The sequence below is a fragment of the Ostrea edulis genome, chromosome 8 (assembly GCF_947568905.1).
Source record: "Ostrea edulis chromosome 8, xbOstEdul1.1, whole genome shotgun sequence".
Classification (NCBI taxonomy): Eukaryota; Metazoa; Mollusca; class Bivalvia; order Ostreida; family Ostreidae; genus Ostrea; species Ostrea edulis.
Window position 1 is genome coordinate 19,313,277 of NC_079171.1, and position 18,758 is coordinate 19,332,034.

An 18,758-nucleotide genomic window follows, 5' to 3' on the forward strand; every position below is an offset into this window, starting at 1 on the left:
ATGATAAAGACCCCTCCCTGCTCAAACACCATAAGCACCAACCATAGGCCTATATTTTACACCCCTTTACCAGAAATGGTGACGTCTCCATAGGAGTGAAAAATTCTCGAGTGGGATGTTAAACAACATACCACCACCACCACCAAAAGCTATTACTGTAAACTGATGTTGTGCATGAAATATATATATGAACAAGCCGCATCATCCTTGTATTCCATAAAAACTAAGTTCATGAAGGGGCGTGGTGTTCATTTTTTTCTAACGTAGAATATACTGAAACACTGTCACAAAATTAACATTTTTGAAATAAATTCTTCAAGTGAATTGTGTAATTGATAGTTTGATGTCTAGCATTTAAGAAGGTTTCATGAGAAATAATGCATTTTCACTAAACGAGTCGTTACTATGAGTCCCAATCCAACATTAGAAACCCAAGACCCAGTGTCCATAAATATCTCAATTCTTAACCGTCAGTTAAATTTCGTGCAACCCGTTTAACTTGCCTTTAAATTTAACGGCGCGTTAACTCAATTTTAACGGCCAATTAACTTTAACCAACGTTCGTGCAACTGGATCCAGGTCTATGAAAGGTGAAGATAACGAACAGTGATCAATCTCATAACTCCTACAAGCAATACAAAATAGATAGTTGGGCAAACACGGACCCCTGGACACACCAGGGGTGGGATCAGGTGCCTAGGAGGAGTAAGCATCCCCTGTCGACCGGTCACACCCGCCGCGAGCCCAATATCCTGATCACGTAAACGGAGTTATCCGCAGTCAAAATCAGTGTACCAAGAACGGCTTAACAATCGGTATGAAACACGTCAGACAGCTTTTGACTGAAACCCCTGTACAATCAACTTGTTTGTCAGTAGCTTACCTCGATTTAAAAACTGACTATACACAGAACAAGCTCTTGCATATCGAATCAGTTGAGATATATAAACACCATTTGCAGGTGATAATGGAATATTGCTACATAAATATGGGAAGTTGACGATGGAGAAGCTGAAATCATCCCGTTTGTCATACAGTTGAGTTGTCAGTTTGCCGTTTTGTCTATTTCATCATTAACACTTTGTAGTCAGCACAATTGTTTTATTTTTGGAGTCAAGAACTTTTACAAATTCAAACATTTTTACAACTTGAATGGAGATCATCACTTTTAAAAAATGTTAAAGGACTTTACATACTGAAAAACAATAAGGACAATATCCCAGATTACAATAGGTGATCACTTGAGTCTACATGTACATGTGATCTAATGACAGGAAGTATGTTGGTCTGTCAACAAATAACAGGTATACCCATGAGACTATAGACTGCAGTAGTCAGCCCTACGACTTGTACACTCGGTGTAGGTTTCTCACCACCTTGTTACAGATGGGACATTTTCTCAGTCTGGCAGCACACTGTTGACAAGCACACAAATGTCCACAGGGAAAAAATAAAGTGTTCATCTTACTGTCCATACAAATCTTACACTGGTTTGCTTCCTGAAGTCTCAGAGTCTCCTGATACAGACGTTCTGTCTCTGAAAAATAACCAACATAACATAGTAAAAAGCAGGACAAGACTCGTACACTGATGAGGAACTCATCCATTCATGGACTCATGAATCAATGATGAACTCATCAAATCATAGACTCACAAACTGATGATTGATTGATTGATGTTTTCCGTCACACTCAACAATTATTCAGTTATATGGTGGCGCCCAGTTTTTTAATGGTGGAAGAGAGAACCCAGATACCATGTACCTGGAAAGCGAACTGGGAAACTTTCTCACTTACCGGCGCGAGCAGGATTCGAACCCACGTTGAGCGGAGGTGAGAGGCCGTGTGATTTTGAGCGCGATGCTCTAATCACTGCGCCACGGAGGCCCCCAACAAACTGATGAATGAGTCAGAAAATCACATACTCGTGAACACAGACTCATAAAGTGATAACAATTAACTCATGAAATCACAGACTGAAGAAATGAGTCATCATTAACAGACTCATAAACTGATGAAAAACTCATCAAATCATGAACTGATGACAAATTCATCAAATCATGAACTGATGAGGAACTCATTAAATTAATAAGATACCTATGGGCTACATCGCTCATGTGAGTCACCTTGTCCCATATTTAAAGACTTTTCTTATATATATTTTGCATGTAAAAATGTTATCCCTATTGCGGCCCAAACTTATCCCAAGGGGTTATGATTAATACAAACTTGAATCTGCACTTTCATGTAAATGAAAACTTTTCTGACCCAGTGGTTTTTGAGGAGAATTTTTAAAAAAGATTTTATCTATATAATTGTATGTAAAACTTTGATCCCCTTCCTTCAGGGGCCATGATTTTAACAAACTTGAATCTCCTTTATGTCGGGAAGCTTTCCTGTAAATGTACTTGTAAATTTTTCTGGCCCAGTGGTTTTTGATAACAAGATTTTCCCCATATATTTGTATGTAAAACTTTGATCGATTATTGTGGCCCCACCCTACCCCTGAGGGCCATGATTCTAACAAACTTTAATCTGAACTATGTCAGAAAGCTTTCATGTAAATTTGTACTCTTATGGCCCAGTGGATCTTGAGAAAATTTTCAAAGATTGTCCCTATATATTTGTATGTAAACCCTTGATCTCCTATTGTGACCCGATCCTAGCCCTGGGGGACATGATTTTAACAAATGTGAATCTGCACTATGTCAGGAAATTTTCATGTAAATTTGTACATTTCTGGCTAAGTGGTTCTTGAGAAGATTTTTAAAGATTTTCCCTACATATTGGTATGTAAAACTTTGATCCCCCTTCTGGCCCCATCCTACCCCCGGGCATCACAATTTTTACAAACTTAAATCTGCACTTTGTCAGACAGCTATCACGTAAATTTCAGCTCTTACGGCCCAGTGTTTCTTGAGAAGAAGATGTTTAAAGATTTTCCCTATATATTTGTATGCAAAACTATGATCCCCTATTATGGCCCCATACTAACCCCAGGGGTCATGATTTTAACAAACATGAATTTGCACTATGTCAGGAAGCTTTTATGTAAATTTCAGCTCCTCTGGCCCAATGGTTCTTGGAAAGATTTTAGAATGAATCGACCCTATTCTCCCCTTTGAAGGGGGCATGGTACTTCATTTAAACAAACTTGAAAGTCTTTCATCCAAGGATGTTTTTGCTATAAATTTGGTTGAAAATGGCCAAGTGGTTCTGGAGAAGAAGTTGAAAATGTAAACTGTTTACAGACGGATGGATAATCAACAGGCTATCTGAAAAGCTCACTTAACCTTTCACTCAGGTGAGCTAATAATAGCATTCTCACTTCATATACCTTCATTAGGTGATATTAATGCTAATGATAACAACATTTTCACTACATATACCTTCATTCAGACTTAAGTACTAAATCCTAGCACTCAGCTCCTCTACCTGGGTTTTGGGTATTGCTATCCAACAGGCGGCCGATGTCCTCAGCTTCAGCAGTGTCTCCAGATAGACAGTCACTGTTGTGGACTTGGATGGTGTCTTCCGATGGACGGCCAGTGTCCTGTGCTTGATTACCTTCTGTAGTTTTGGTAGCTCTAATTTTATTTAGATCTACAATGTGTGCTTTATTAATTAAAAGATGACCATATTCTATACCCTGGGTTTGTTAGAAATTCAGCCTACTATAAACAAGAGATCCTGGGCTACAACACTCACCCCTATATGAAAGGTGAAGATAACGAACCGTGATCAAACTCCTATAAGCAATATAAAATAGATAGTTGGGCAAACACGGACCCCTGGACACACCAGAGGTGGGATCAGGTTCATGCATCCCCTGTCGATCGGTCACACCCGCCGTGAGCCCTATATCCTGATCAGGTATATAGTGATAAAGACAGTTCATGACAGTATGAAAATCATATCCCTACTGTGGCACTATCTTGGACCTGTAGATTTAATCTTGAGGTTCTTCAGAAGAAAATTCATTAAAAAATGTCTATACAATCACTCTTATGTAAACCTTTTGTTTAAATCGCGTCCCCAGTAGTAACGGTTTGAACCACAGGGGCTAAGTCCGTTTTGAACCAGAAATTTATATTTATGGTATCACAGAGTTTGAGCACAAAACAGGCTTAGCCTCTGTGGTTTGAACAACAAGTTTTCTTCATTTTTATGGGTTTTTTTCTTTCTTTTTTTCCCCTCAAGGGTCACAGTGTGAAAAACTCTAACCTACAAAACAATAGGATACTTTCACCTTAATAGATATATATTCTATCCTAGTGTTTCTGTAAAGACATTATTTCATTCCACCTGAAGAGGCTTACATTGACATTTGTAACTTTGTGGTTCCAGACAGTTTTTTCAAGAATTTCCCTATATAATCCTAACATAAAATTGACAGGCTTTTGTTGTGGCCCACAGCTCACAGTGTGAACAAACTTAAATCTATAGTGCATGAGGATTCTTAAATAATACAGTACTCCCTCGAAATATTGCCCTCCGCTTATTGCTTAAAATCTTAGAGAACAGATCTCTCCCCATGTTAACACCCCTGTTATAATGCCAACCCCGCATAATGTCATATGCCACTGACTTTCACAAACAAATCGTCAACTTTTATAGGGTTTACCTTTGATAATACACTTGTAATGCAAATTACCTAAGCTATCTGAGCTATCTGACCACCGGCGATGGAACCCGGCTGACCGCTACAGTAGTATATAGGAGAGAGGAGAAAATCTTTGGCTGGACTGGGAATTGAACCCAGGAACCCTGCATTACTACTACTAGTCAGATACTCCAACCACTGAGCTACCCAGGCCGATATCCATGATCCGTATAGCCCTAACTACTAAATTCCCCCCTTCTTAATTTGTCTTCATCCTCGAATGCACACAACCCAGATTCTTTTTGCCCCTGGCAGGACAACCTGCAGTGCAGGAGCAGTCATCGGCACCAAATGTAGTATAGGAGAGGAGAAAATCTTAGGCTGGACTGCACTAGTCAGGTGCTCTAACCACTGAGCTACCCAGACCGATATCCATGGTCCATATAGCCCTAACTACTAAATTCCTACCTCCTTAAGTATTTGCCCTTTAAGACACACGCAACCCAGATTCTTTTGCCACTGACAGTACTTTCACCTGCAAATCCAGGGGTGGTCAATGACACCAAATGAAGTATAGGAGTATGGAGGGTAATCGTGTTCAAAAATCCAAGCATGTAACCTTGTTAATCGATACATGCAACCGTGTTAATTTCTCAGTTTCAACTATGCATGTTTGTAACTCAGGGGGTGGAAGTTATGTTTCTCAGAAATGTATACCTCAGTGTTGTACTCTTCATTTGTGTCATCGTTTGAATTCTGATTTTACATTTCTCTTTATAAAAATGCATCATTGTTTCTTAAATTATACGTCGTCATCCCTACAGTATTTCCGTTTGTAGACTTAGTATTTACATAGCTGTACCTTACAACATCGCATCTTACACCTTACAAGTCAACAAATGTCAAGTTTACATGTTTGTCGAATTTCGATATGACCATATATGGAAAGACAACGGAAATCCACGATTATTACCGAGAAACGAAAGAATTCCCCATTTGTAGGACTAAGCTATTGTGCATGCGCCAAAATTAACAAGGATTTGCATCTCGAATTTGCTAAGTTTTTATATCAAAAGACAAATCGACATGTGTCACAGTCTCAAGTTCTCGACGTTACGCATTACACACAGAAAATGATATATAAGGTTATGAAGAATGGATTTACACCAACGCCTAATAATAAACATATGCTTTCTTGATGTGCATGTGCACAGACATGTAACGTTTATGTATGGATAAAACTATCCAACATGCTAGTACACATATTTTGCACCGGTTAAGATAGCTCATTACACTAAAATTTTATTTAATGGCTTGTTAAAACACCTCTTATGAAGAGTGATTTCACCATCGAAAGAGTGAAACAAGCTCTCAATTATTTCATATGATTTTTAGTGATTCGTCCCTGAATGATAAAACAAAATTGTTTTCCTTGCAAATAAAGGATTCTAGAGTCCAATTTTCGCTGAGATTTGGTGCATGATATGGATATCTAATCAAACATGCCTAAAAGATTCAGATATAAACGTTCTTTTTTAGTATAAAATATTTATGAAAATTGAAAACGTTATTTGTTAATATACAATTATGGGCTGTTTATAGCAGGAAGACATCGGAAATTGTCCTATCTTAGTATCACCCGAGGGCGCCTATGCGTATGTGTATGTAATATCAAAAGTGCAGAGGTCATGTGGTACTGCACGTCACAGGGCCAGTCAAAAGGCTGAAAGAATGATGTGGTAGAAAGAGTTTTTTTCCATAATCAATGAAGGGCATCCCGTCTCTGTTAAAGTGTTCCTCTTTATAAATTTTGTGGGAGATAAAGTCTCAAAGAAGTTGTTTGAGTGGATGATCACATTTGGTATCCCTGATTTCGTCCATCTTATACTCAGGCACGTTAAAATTGATTTTCCATTATTTTTACGTGCAAAGTTATTTTCACATAGAAAGTAAGGTATATTGGATGACCCCGCCCCCCCCCCCCCCCAACTGCATGTACATGTACATTGTAATGAATTGAAGGACTAAGCCCCTCCCCCTCCCTTAGGCTGTTAGTTTGGAATAGACAACATATTTTATGGAGTTCTTGGGGGGGGTTCCCCTTTTTTTTGCTAGATTGTCAAGAATTTTAGACGACTTCTCCTCTGCCCCCAATCCCACCCCCTTTTCAGAAAAGCCACGTCATGTGGCCGATACTCGTTGTCATTCTTTGTGCAACAAAACTTAAGTTGAGTTAAATTTCTGACTACTATTTCCTTACATATTGCTACATATTATAATGAAAAATATATATACGTATTTTAATTTATTTTAGCCCTAGATATGATTGAAGAAAAAAATAGTCTACCAAGCTAACATGTAATTTCAGTCCAGTTGTACCTCGTAAAATTCGTTATGTAATTAGATATGTATTTTAGATCTAATAGATATGACTTTATTATGATTAATTTTTTGAATTTTAAAAAATACGTTAACATATATTCTGGAAATATATTGTTCATTGGTGACGTTTCACCCAAGCACGTACAATTTAGCGAGAATACCGCTTGTGTTCTGCCCGTGTAGCACATTGATTTTCTTTCGGTTCTCGGTAGAAATCGTGGATTTCCGTTGTCTTTCCATATATGGTCATATCGAAATTCGACAAACATGTTAACTTGACATTTGTTGACTTGTAAGGTGTAAGATGTGATGTTGTAAGGTACAGCTATGTAAATACAAAGTCTACCAACGGAAATACTGTAGGGATGACCGCGTATAACTTAAGAAACAATGATGCATTTTTATAAAGAGAAATGTAAAATCAGAAATTAAACGATGACACAAATGAAGAGTACAACACTGAGGTATACATTTCTGAGAAACATAACGTACACCCCCTGAGTTGCAAACATACATAGTTGAAACAGAAATTAACACAGTTGCATGTTTCAATTAACAAGTTTACATGCTTGGATTTTTGAACACGATTACCCTCCATATAGGAGAGGAGAAAATTTGTGGCTGGACAGGGAATCGAACCTGGGACCCCTGCATTACTAGTCAGGTGCTCTAACCACTGAGCTACCCAGGCCAATATCCATGATCCGTGTAGCCCTAACTACTACAGTTTATACAGAAAGTAGCCAAAAATTCACATAACTAAATGTCATTTGGCTGCTCAGTGAATTGTCAGTAATGGTAAATTCGTTATATTGCCACTCCCACTTTATTGCCCAAATTGATCTTGAACAAAAGTTGGCAACATAACAAGGCAGCACTGTACATGAGGGTATGAATTGTGAACACTTCATGCCAACATGCTTCATGAAGCACTAATGTGCTTCATGAATGAAAAGTATGCTAACATGATGCATTGTATTTCATATACTCAAGACATGCATTTTCAAAAATGAAATTTATTTCTTATACATGTATTACATTCTACTTTCATTTCTGATGGAATTTCCTCTCATTAAAATAGATGTACTATATTCATCAAGATTTATAAATGCATTGTATACAACTGTGACACATTCATGAGAATATCACTATCATTACAATTTGTAAAGATGCCTTTTTACAAGTTGTAAAGATACCATTTTACAAGTTGTAAAGATACCAAAAGCAAAAGCATTGCCAAGTTCAGTTGATATTGGCCAAGCAGTTCTAACAATTAACATTACAACATACCCATTTTCTTTTCCTTCTTGTCCTGGCATTTCATATTCTTAATAGTGTCTCCTTCATTTTCATTACCTGAAAATAACATGGTAACCTTACAGAAAATTCTTCTTGGTCTTCTGTATTGGTGAACAGACCCCCCTCCCCTCCACTCTCTTTTAGCCTTACCTTCAGATGCTTTCTTTCTATTAAACATGGCAAACAGTCCCCCTGCTGTAGAGCCCAGCAGTAGATTTGTTGTGGCAGATATGCCTGCAGCACCTGCTGACTGGAGAGCCGCGATCCAGCCTCCGGCACTGGCTGCCGCCACGCCACCACCATTCGCTATGGCTGCCATAGACATCAGACGAGCAGCCAGAGAACCTGCCACAATACCAGCACTAGAGAAGCCTGCTGCAGACAGAGCCAGTGGTGCTGCTGCCACCGCCAAACCTCCTACCACCACACTCCCGCCTATCATCTTAGTGTACTGCCACAATGTATCTGTAACACACAGAAACATTTACCCTGAAAGTAACTGATCATATCAAATTACAATTAATATCACACATTTCATTTCATATGGAATTATATGTGTCAAACATAACTTTTGTTTTGAAAATTTAACCTGGAGACCATTATTAAAACTCATTTCAATTTCATAACTGAAATGCTGGGATTTTTGAAAATTTTCATGAAAATGCAAAACTGTCACCAACTTTAAAACATCATATTCCAGAAACTGTATAAGCTTTGGGTAAACACAGCTTTAGAACGTCGTATTCCAGAAACTGTACAAGGTTTGGGTAAATACAACTTTACTTTCTGACTAAGTGAAGACGGAAATCAATTTCACATTGATGAACTAAAACAGTCAAACTCTTTATAATGCCACCCTCAATATAACACCAAAATAGTCAAACTCTTTATAATGTCACCTTCGATATAACACCAAAATAGTCAAACTCTTTATAATGCCACCCTCGATATAACACCAAAATAGTCAAACTCTTTATAATGCCACCCTCGACATAACATCAATATAGTCAAATTCTTTATAATGCCACCTTCAATATAACACTAAAATAGTCAAACTCTTTATAATGCCTCCATCGATATAACACCAAAATGGTCAATTTATTTGTAATGCCACCCTCAATATAACACCAAAATAGTCAAACTCTTTATAATGCCATCCTCGATATAACACTAAAATAGTCAAACTCTTTATAATGCCACCCTCGATATAACATTAAAATGGTCAAACTCTTTATAATGCCACCCTCGATATAACACGAAAATCAGTGTTCGAAATTAGTTTAAAACTTGGTATAGACCACAGGTCGGTCTATACCAAAATAAGATGACATAGACCTCATCGAATTGGCATAGACTGCAACATTGAAAAAAATAACAGAAATTTATTACATTTTCATTTATGTCTAATGTACTTAGAAAGCATATTTTCTTTCCATGTCCATAACAGTATCTTCCTTTCCTCATAACGTTTTAACCGTTGCCGACTGACCATGCTGGGTCCTTTAAGTTAACTTTGAAATTGCTTTAAATCTAGAAATTGGCATAGACAATTTGGTCTATGAAAGATGAAGATAACGAACAGTGATCAATCTCATAACTCCTACAAGAAACACAAAATAGATGGTTGGGCAAACACGGACCCCTGGACACACCAGAGGTGGGATCAGGTGCCTAGGAGGAGTAAGCATCCCCTGTCGACCGGTCACACCCGCCGCGAGCCCTATATCCTGATCAGGTAAACGGAGTTATCCGCAGTCAAAATCAGTGTGCCAAGAACGGCTTCCCATTCGTTATGAAACACGTCAGACAACATTTGACCCAATGATAGGTTGTATTGACGAACTAGATCGTTATGACGACCATAGAATTTGCGAAATGCTGACTTCAATCGAGACTATCTATCTCAATTACAAATGGCATATACCAGTGTCATTTGACATAGACTTTGTCTATCGGTCTATAGTTAATTTCAAACACTGCTAAATAGTCAAACTCTTTATAATGTCACATCGACATAACACCAAAATAGTCTGGGGGGAAAACAGGTGATATACTGAGGTAACACCACATTTGGCCGGGGCATATTATATCTGTAGCACACACTTCATACAACTGTATCTGTTACATACTCACTCTTTCTGTCTGCTGTGCGTTCCTCTCTCTCAAGCTTCATTACACTGGTATAATAATTCACAAGTTCCTCTCGATTCTCTTAAAAAGAAAGCAAAGGTCGTAAGAAATGTTTCTTATAGCATATTGTAGGTATGTTGGAGATCAAAATTAAAAAACACAGTATAACTGGAACAGGGACAATTAAATGTTGCTACTAAAAGCACTAATACTTTACCGATTAAGTAGTGGATGCCAAAAATAAAACGTTTTGTAAATCATCAAAACAAGTGGAATTTTAAAATTAGTTTCTTGAGTTTGTTTGACTTGATGTAATTTGTACCTATAACTGAATTCCATTATTATGATACATAACAGTATTTATTTCACAAGCACTGTCTGTTCACAAAAAGTCATTGTGATAGAGGAGGACATGTTACGGTAATTGATTAAATAATATGGGTCATACGTACCTTTACCTATGGGATAATAAGACCTCAATGTGCACGATACTACAGGGATATAATTCAAACATTCTGATTTTAGAAATAAGAAATTTTCAATAGAAGTTAAAAGAGCGATTTTTTTTACTACTACGGCCCTCACATAGTAGCATGTCCTTCATGTTTCTACTCACCTGAACGTCTCACTATTACGGCCCTCCGCATTCTCTCCCCCACATAGTAGCGCGCCCTACACTCATGTCTCTCCTGGAGGTCAGCCTCCACACCATTGCGGCCTGATGCATCTTCCACCTCCTCCAAAGGAATAGGATGACTCAGGACATCCTCCTCCAGGAACACCACTAGCACCCAACCTACAAGTGAAACTAGAGCTGTCTTAATGAGACTAGTGCCCCTCCCCTAACCTACAAGTGAAACTAGAGCTGTCTTAATGGGACTAGCAGGCGCGGATCTAGAATATTTTTCTAGGGGGGGGGGGGGTCGAACCTTTTAACAAAATCGAGTCCGTGATATAATGTTCAACCCTTTATTTTCCAACTCTCGAAGGAAACGCTCTATATAACCACTGCACCACGCGGGCGACCTTTTTGTCGTGTATTGATGTTTTTTGGTAGGAAGTGTTATTTAGCTAAAGAGACTTGACTGAAATAATCTTCGTTTTCCTTGCCTGATAAATGATTGTACAATTTCCTTTTGGTCAATTTCTAATGAATGGTGAAGATGCATTAGTGCAAGCCCAGTCAATCTGTCCTCTTGCATAGTACTGCGCATGTAACTCTTGATGCGTCTTAATCCAGAAAAGGATCTTTCGGCCTCACATGTTGTGATAGGTAAAACACATCCAATGTGAAGAAGAATTTTCACGTTCGGGAAATCGTCCCCATCTACAAAGTTGAAAAGATTGAGCAGATTGCAGAGCTTGTCTGAAGTTTCTTTGCTCATGTTAACACAATAACGTCTCCAATCTCGGAGTTCTTTCTCCAAGTCCTTTACAGAAAAACAAGGCAGGTCGCTCCCCCAAAATATTAGTTATGAGGCAAGTTTGGACAATTCCTCGTGTGAAATATTTGTCACATTGACAGGCAACAAAGAGTATATTGAATATGCCGCCAGATCTTCTTTCTGAAACCTCATATTTAATTCACTGAGGGGGAAAGTCCAGAAATAGAATGGCCACGACAAATCTATAATAATCTCTTCGATTACTTGTGGAGACATTTTCTCTGTGTTGCTGCTTGGAGCAAACCCTTGGGGTTTTTATCACTATATCAAGGTCGTCTGCAATTTGTTTTGCATCTTCAAAGCAAGACTCCAATTCGGTATCTACCGTTCTACGAATTTCTTTGATCCTATCCGCGTGTTGCTCAATTAACTTACTTGCAGTGAAAATGTCAATATCTCTTTTCTGAAGTTTGAGAGTCAACGGCTTTATTGTATCTAGGACATACCTTACACACACAAATGTTATCAACACAGAGAAGGACGTCATCGAAGCCAAAGGCCCTGTGTGGTCACTTTAGTTTGTCTATCCCAGGACCAGTCTTCACTGGTACTTTCATCAAGGTTTTGATTGAGAATGTGCTGCAGACATTTGATGACGAACTTGTACATAATGTAGAACACATCAAAGCAGATATGACGCTCAACCTACCTAGTCTTACAGAGTCCAACTAGTTTCTTTCTGGAAAAATCTACAGATCCATCATTTTCTATAATAGTCTCAAGAAACCCTTGTCGTTTAGGGGAACTGCGAAAGAAAATAAACATTGAATTAAGGACATCTATCATATTCCTCACAAGGGGTAATTTGCAGGCTGAAGCGATGCTCAGATTCAATACATGACTCCGACAGTGTGTGTACAAAGCTAATTGGTTTAGAGACTTGATTCGTCCCTGACACCCCCGTTTTTCCGATGCCATTGCTGCTGCACCATCGTATGCTTGCCCTCGCATGTTCTCAATCGGAATTGCAAGCAAGCGGAGGATTTCAATAAGTTTATCAGCAATTGCTTCCCCAGTAGTTCTGCCTATATTTGCCTAGTCAAGAAATCCCTCCTTAATGATGGCAGGGTGTTCTCTAGTATCTAGAAATCTGAGACACAAGACTAAAACTTCTTTGTTAGCGTACTTGTCAGATACCTCATCGGCTATGATGGAATAAAAAACCCTCCCTTGTAAACCCTTCAAAATTTTACCTGTGATGTGATTTCCAATGAGTTAGATAACCTCATTCTGAATGGTTTTGCTGGTATATAAGGCATTCTTTTTTGCTTTTTGTAGATGAGACCAGAGCTGCTCATCATGCTTTGCCAACAGGTGTAATATTGCCAGGAAATTACCTTTATTTGAGGAATCACTTGTGGTATCATCTCTGTGTCCTCGGAGAGGAATATTTTGCTTCCCACAAAGAATGATCGCATCTACTATTTTCTATGGAACGCCGTTTCTGCCTTATAGTGTAAATCAGCCTTACATTATGTCGATACATCTTTATGTTATGTGGTTACATCATTACGTTCTGTCGATACCTCTTTATGTTATGTGGTTACATCATTACGTTATGTGGTTACATCATTACGTTATGTCGATACTTCATTATGTTATGTGGTTATATCATTACGTCATGTGGTTACATCATTACGTTATGTCGATACATTTTTATGTTATGTGGTTACATCATTACATTATGTAGTTACATCATTACGTTCTGTCGATATATCTTTATGTTATGTGGTTACATCATTACATTATGTCGATACCTCTTTATGTTATGTGGTTACATCATTACGTCATGTGGTAGCATCATTACGTTATGTCGATACTTCATTATGTTATGTGGTTATATCATTACGTCATGTGATTACATCATTACGTTATGTCGATACATCTTTATGTTATGTGGTTACATCATTACGTTATGTCGATACCTCTTTATGTTATGTGGTTACATCATTATGTTATGTCGATACCTCTTTATGTTATGTGGTTACATCATTACGTTATGTCGATACTTCTATATGCTATGTGGTTATATCATTATATGATGTGGTTACATCATTACGTTATGTCGATATATTTTTATGTTATGTGGTTATATCATTATGTTATGTGGTTATATCATTACGTCATGTGGTAACATCATTACGTTATGTCGATACATCTTTATGTTATGTGGTCACATCATTATGTTATGTGGTTACATCATTACGTTATGTCGATACATCTTTATGTTATGTCGATACATCTTTATGTTATGTGGTTACATCATAACATTATGTAGTTACATCATTACGTTATGTCGATATATCTTTGTTATGTGGTTACATCATTATGTTATGTGGTTACATAATTACGTTATGTTGATGCTTCTTTATGTTATGTGGTTACATCATTATGTTATGTGGAAACATCATTATGTTATGATAAACTTTCAAGTGATCGAGATTGATACAGATCCAAAATGGCGAGCTTAAATTCAAACGTTGTGTTTTCAGAATTATCACATTGTCTGGCCTGTGCCCTTTTTAAAATGTGTCGTCTTTTCGTTATTTCGAGGCGCAAAGGCGACAAAATGAAAGCGACTGTATCATGTAAATAACATGAAATAAACGCGAAGAAATTATTTGCCAATTGCATACTGATAGAATGAAATACACAAAGAGCATCGTATACATACAACACATTCAATGCTTGCAAAATACAGTACATACCACATAATGCACATAGCATGCTTACCTAGAAAACGCATAAGTGCAGACAGCTATTTGCATGAATGTGTACTTTTAAAATGTTAGATGCTCGTTCTGCTGATAAATCTACGAAACAAAATCATAAACTCCGTTTTTATCTCCACAGTAGTGATTCCATTATACAGATTGCGACACACTGAACCCACAGGGATCTGAAGTATGGACACTATTACCCCTTTCTGAATTTTTTTGCGGTGATAATTTCTCCGAAATGTGTGGATTCCCCGTCTATCCCATCCCAGTTTCGATTTATGTAATCATTTCACGCTTTTTGTAAGCTTTAGAGATTGCCCTTCTACCGGTAAGATAAAATAACGGTAGAAACTTGCACAAAGTGTAAAAATATTACAAATGGCATAGACAGGGAGTCCACAGATTTCGGAGATATTATCGCTGCAAAGAAAAATCAGAAATGTGTGTGTGTGTGTGGGGGGGGGGGGGGGGGGGGGGGGTAGGTGAGTAGTAGTGTCCATACTTCAGGTGCCTTTGATTGAACCCGTGCCAATAAGGATGTCTCCAGTTGAATCGGGAAATATCAAAGTGAAACATTTTCCCCTTAGCTTGACCGCTCAAGGTTTTTTGCAGTTTCTGATCATGCATGCGCATGTACACAGTGCATCTATTTGGATGAATTGCATTCACAATTCAATATTATAGATAATTATATACAAGCAAGATTATATAATCGATAACATACATTTTGGGGGTGATACGGGTATGACATGCACAATCCAAAATAGACATTTGATTACACAAAAAATATATACATGTATATACGAGGGAATATAGTGCAGCTTTCAAACTTTGTTGTCTCTTCGGGATTGACAATTATTTACCGTCACATTGCCTGTACATACATGCGAGAGAGAGAGAGAGAGAGAGAGAGAGAGAGAGAGAGAGAGAGAGAGAGATGTCCTATTCCGATGTACAATGTCATTCGACAGGAGGAAAGAACATTGATCACTAAGTGTTGGCTTACAAGCATTCATGAATTTCAACTATTTAAAAAATTGTATTTACAATATAGTGGAAACTTACAAGAGTGACATCGGTGTTCATATTTGAATTAAATTACAATATATTTTTTTAATTAATAGTTTGGGTTTGGACACAAAAAAATTCAATTGTAAAGTACTAAAAGTCTCTCAAGTTGCACGAATCTGTAAGTTTAAGAATTCCTTCTTGATAATGTGATATACAGGCACGTAGCATTGTTTTTTAAAGTAGGGGAAGGGTCAGCCGGGGGTCACTTCGCACTTGCATTAAAATTGTTGACAAGCAATAAAGTGCTTCTGTCCAAATTTCATTATCTTATAAATCGTAGGAGGGGGGGAGGGGGCAAAGATTACTTCACTACACGTATTCTTCAATTCAGCACTTCCCGTGGGGATCCGGGTTAAAATAGGTGCTCAGTAGCCCTTGCTTGTCATAATGGGGCAGTCCTTCGGATGACACCGCAAAATTCGAGGTCCCGTGTCAAAGCAGGTGTAGCACGAAAAAGATCCCCTCCCCCCTGCTCATAGGCCGTAAGCGCCGAACATAGGCCTAAATTTTGCAGCCCTTCACTAAGAATGTTGACGTCTCCATATTCAGTGAAATATTCTCGAGAGGGACGTTAAACAATATATATGTAATTCATCAATCAATTCAGCACTTCAAACATCAACTGCCTTTCATTACTACTTTAAAAAATGGGGAGGAGGCAGCAAATCAATCGAACTGTGCATGTAGAAAATATGGGATTTGTGTGTTAAAATAACGAAAAAGTAAATTGTAAAAAGGAGTTAGACCAGGCACCCTGCCCACCCCAACCCCCTGTTTTAACGTGCCTGGTATAACATTCACACACAAAAATTTCTTCAGTAGAATACAATTATCTGAGTACCATAATTTAATTCTAAAAGTTTCCTTCTTTGTATATGTAATTAATGATTATCCACAACAATCAGCAAATTTCATATTGAATTCCTATAAAGTCAAACAGAAAAAATAACGGGGAAACCAAACCTGTACATGTATTTTGTTGTCTTTCGGGGTTTTTTAAGAGGCGTTTCGCTAATTATCGTTTTATCGTCTCTTCACCTCGAAATAACGAAAAGACGACAAATTCTAAATTGGCACAAATCAGTCACCATCCCTAACACAATTTCATTTTAAAAGTAATCCTGGAAACACTCTGTTTGAATTTGTGAATTTTAGCGCGCTATTTTGCATCTGTATCAATCTCGATCACTTGAAAGTTTATCATAACATAGTGATGTTTGTACATAACATAATGATGTAACCACATAACATAATGATGTAACCACATAACATAATGATGTAACCACATAACATAATGATATAACCACATAACATAATGATGTAACCACATAACATAAAGAAATATCGACATAACATAATGATGTAACCACATAACGTAATGATGTAACCATATAACATAAAGATGTATCGACCTAACGCAAGGCTGAATTACACTATAAGGCAGAAACGGCGTTCCATAATTTTCTCAAGAAACTTTATGTTGTGCTGATACTGTGCCTGATTTTGCTGATTGAGTTTATACGGAAGAGATGAAGATGACACTTCGGATGTTATCTTCGTTGTGTGATAAACAGATCTGGCACTCTTGTGGTGTTCTGAATTTTGATGCTTTAAAATGGCAGATGTTTTTCAAAGGGCTTTCTTATACGCAGTTAAAGGTTGCGTAACAAATGTATTTTGATGTTGGACATCTGACTGAGGGAACATGACACAAAACTTACACAGACCGCCATTTAACAGTTTGCTGAAGGTCAACCATGAGAACTGATTCATCCAAGAAGATTTAAATGATAAAGTCTTTTTGAGTTCACCCGTATTCGTTGTTTGAGCACGACCTGTTTTTAACTGGCGACATCGTCTGGCAAGGGTTGATTCTGAATATAACTTATCTTTTCAGCTGAGGACATTGTGTTCAACTTTATTGCACCTGTTACAATTTTAACAAGATCAAAAAAATCCGAATCGTCAAAAGATGTTTTATCTTTATCATGTTCTGTTGTCTTAAGAAATTCATTGTCATCAGATTTAATATCCGTCTTTTCATTTTGTGAGTCCATGGTGATTTCCGGGATATCATTTGAATCAATACAAAGGTGCCTTCATTTCATTGGATTCAGTAGGTAAAACTGGGAAACAAACCACAAAATGATTTGGTGACCAATTGTTTGGGTTGCTATTTTCAGTGTGTGACCACATGATGTAGATGGGGGAACCCTGACGTACCTTTTCATCTGAAAATGGCTTTATTTCTTGATGAAGAAAATGTCTGTTTACAGCAACATTTTGTATTGTTGGATAAATGCTATATATTGGATGATTCAGGGCATTTGCCGCTGCGAAAAAATGAATCAAAGAACAATATTCTCCTGATTTGATTGAATTTAGAGTTTCATTCTGAACCGACTTGAGAAAATTCCCCGGTACAAGTGATCTGTCCGATACTGACGTCTCCACAACATATTGTCGTAAGTTGCCTGTGACGCATACTTTCTCGAATTTTTTTTACAAGTTCTAATACGGTCCTGACACAAAGTTTGATGTCTCTCTTCATGACCAAAAAATAGAAGCAATAGCCATCCCCGTACACTTACACAGGACAAATATCTACTGGGCCATCTTCGGGATAAAGCGTCTCGGCAATTTTGTCCAGATTACCATCTCTGGGCAATATATCGGACCTCATTACACTCAGATCATACGTGTAGTCTTTCTTGCAACTTGCGTATCTTAAAGATACATTGAGCTGCAAGGCTTGCCAGCCTTTTGCTGCTGCTTTCAGTAAAGAGGCATGTAAAAGATCAAAATCCCTTTCACCCCTGAAATCTTTTGCATCTATTACTAAGCAAGTGTTAAAATTGGAAGGGAATGATAATCGGATTACTGTGAGAGAATTCTATTCATATTTACTTAGAATGATTAACGAATACTAGTCTGTCACATTGAGTCCGAAGCAGAGGTATACTAAAGCCGATGACTTTATGACGATGCAGTAGCATAATGACAAGATTATGACGTCAATCACACGTAATAGGATATTAAACAAATCGTTCCTGTTTAGATTCGTTTAGAAACTCGAATAACATTTGTGATTTGATTCTAACCTCATAAT

At 37.7% G+C, this 18,758-nt stretch overlaps 1 protein-coding gene across 1 annotated transcript; it reads right to left on the reverse strand.

Annotated features, from left to right (window-relative positions):
• Window positions 1–1,086: 1,086 nt before the first annotated feature.
• LOC125662913 (protein neuralized-like) lies at window positions 1,087–14,768 on the reverse strand. Its single transcript, XM_056147098.1, has 7 exons — window positions 14,592–14,768; window positions 11,030–11,209; window positions 10,417–10,494; window positions 8,434–8,748; window positions 8,275–8,340; window positions 3,435–3,602; window positions 1,087–1,537 (listed from the first exon to the last, which is right to left on the reverse strand). The coding sequence occupies exons 1-7, from the start codon at window positions 14,602–14,604 to the stop codon at window positions 1,341–1,343; spliced, it is 1,017 nt and encodes a 338-aa protein (XP_056003073.1). The 5' UTR covers window positions 14,605–14,768; the 3' UTR covers window positions 1,087–1,340.
• Between the last annotated feature and the right edge of the window lie 3,990 nt (window positions 14,769–18,758).

Bases quoted from the DNA above. Each gene is read 5' to 3' on its own strand.
- LOC125662913 (XM_056147098.1), bottom strand. The intron at 8,749-10,416 runs GTGAGTATGTAA...TGTGTGTTACAG, and splicing joins ACGCACAGCAGACAGAAAGA to ATACATTGTGGCAGTACACT. The intron at 3,603-8,274 runs GTATGTTGTAAT...CACACATTGTAG, and splicing joins CAAGAAGGAAAAGAAAATGG to ATCTAAATAAAATTAGAGCT.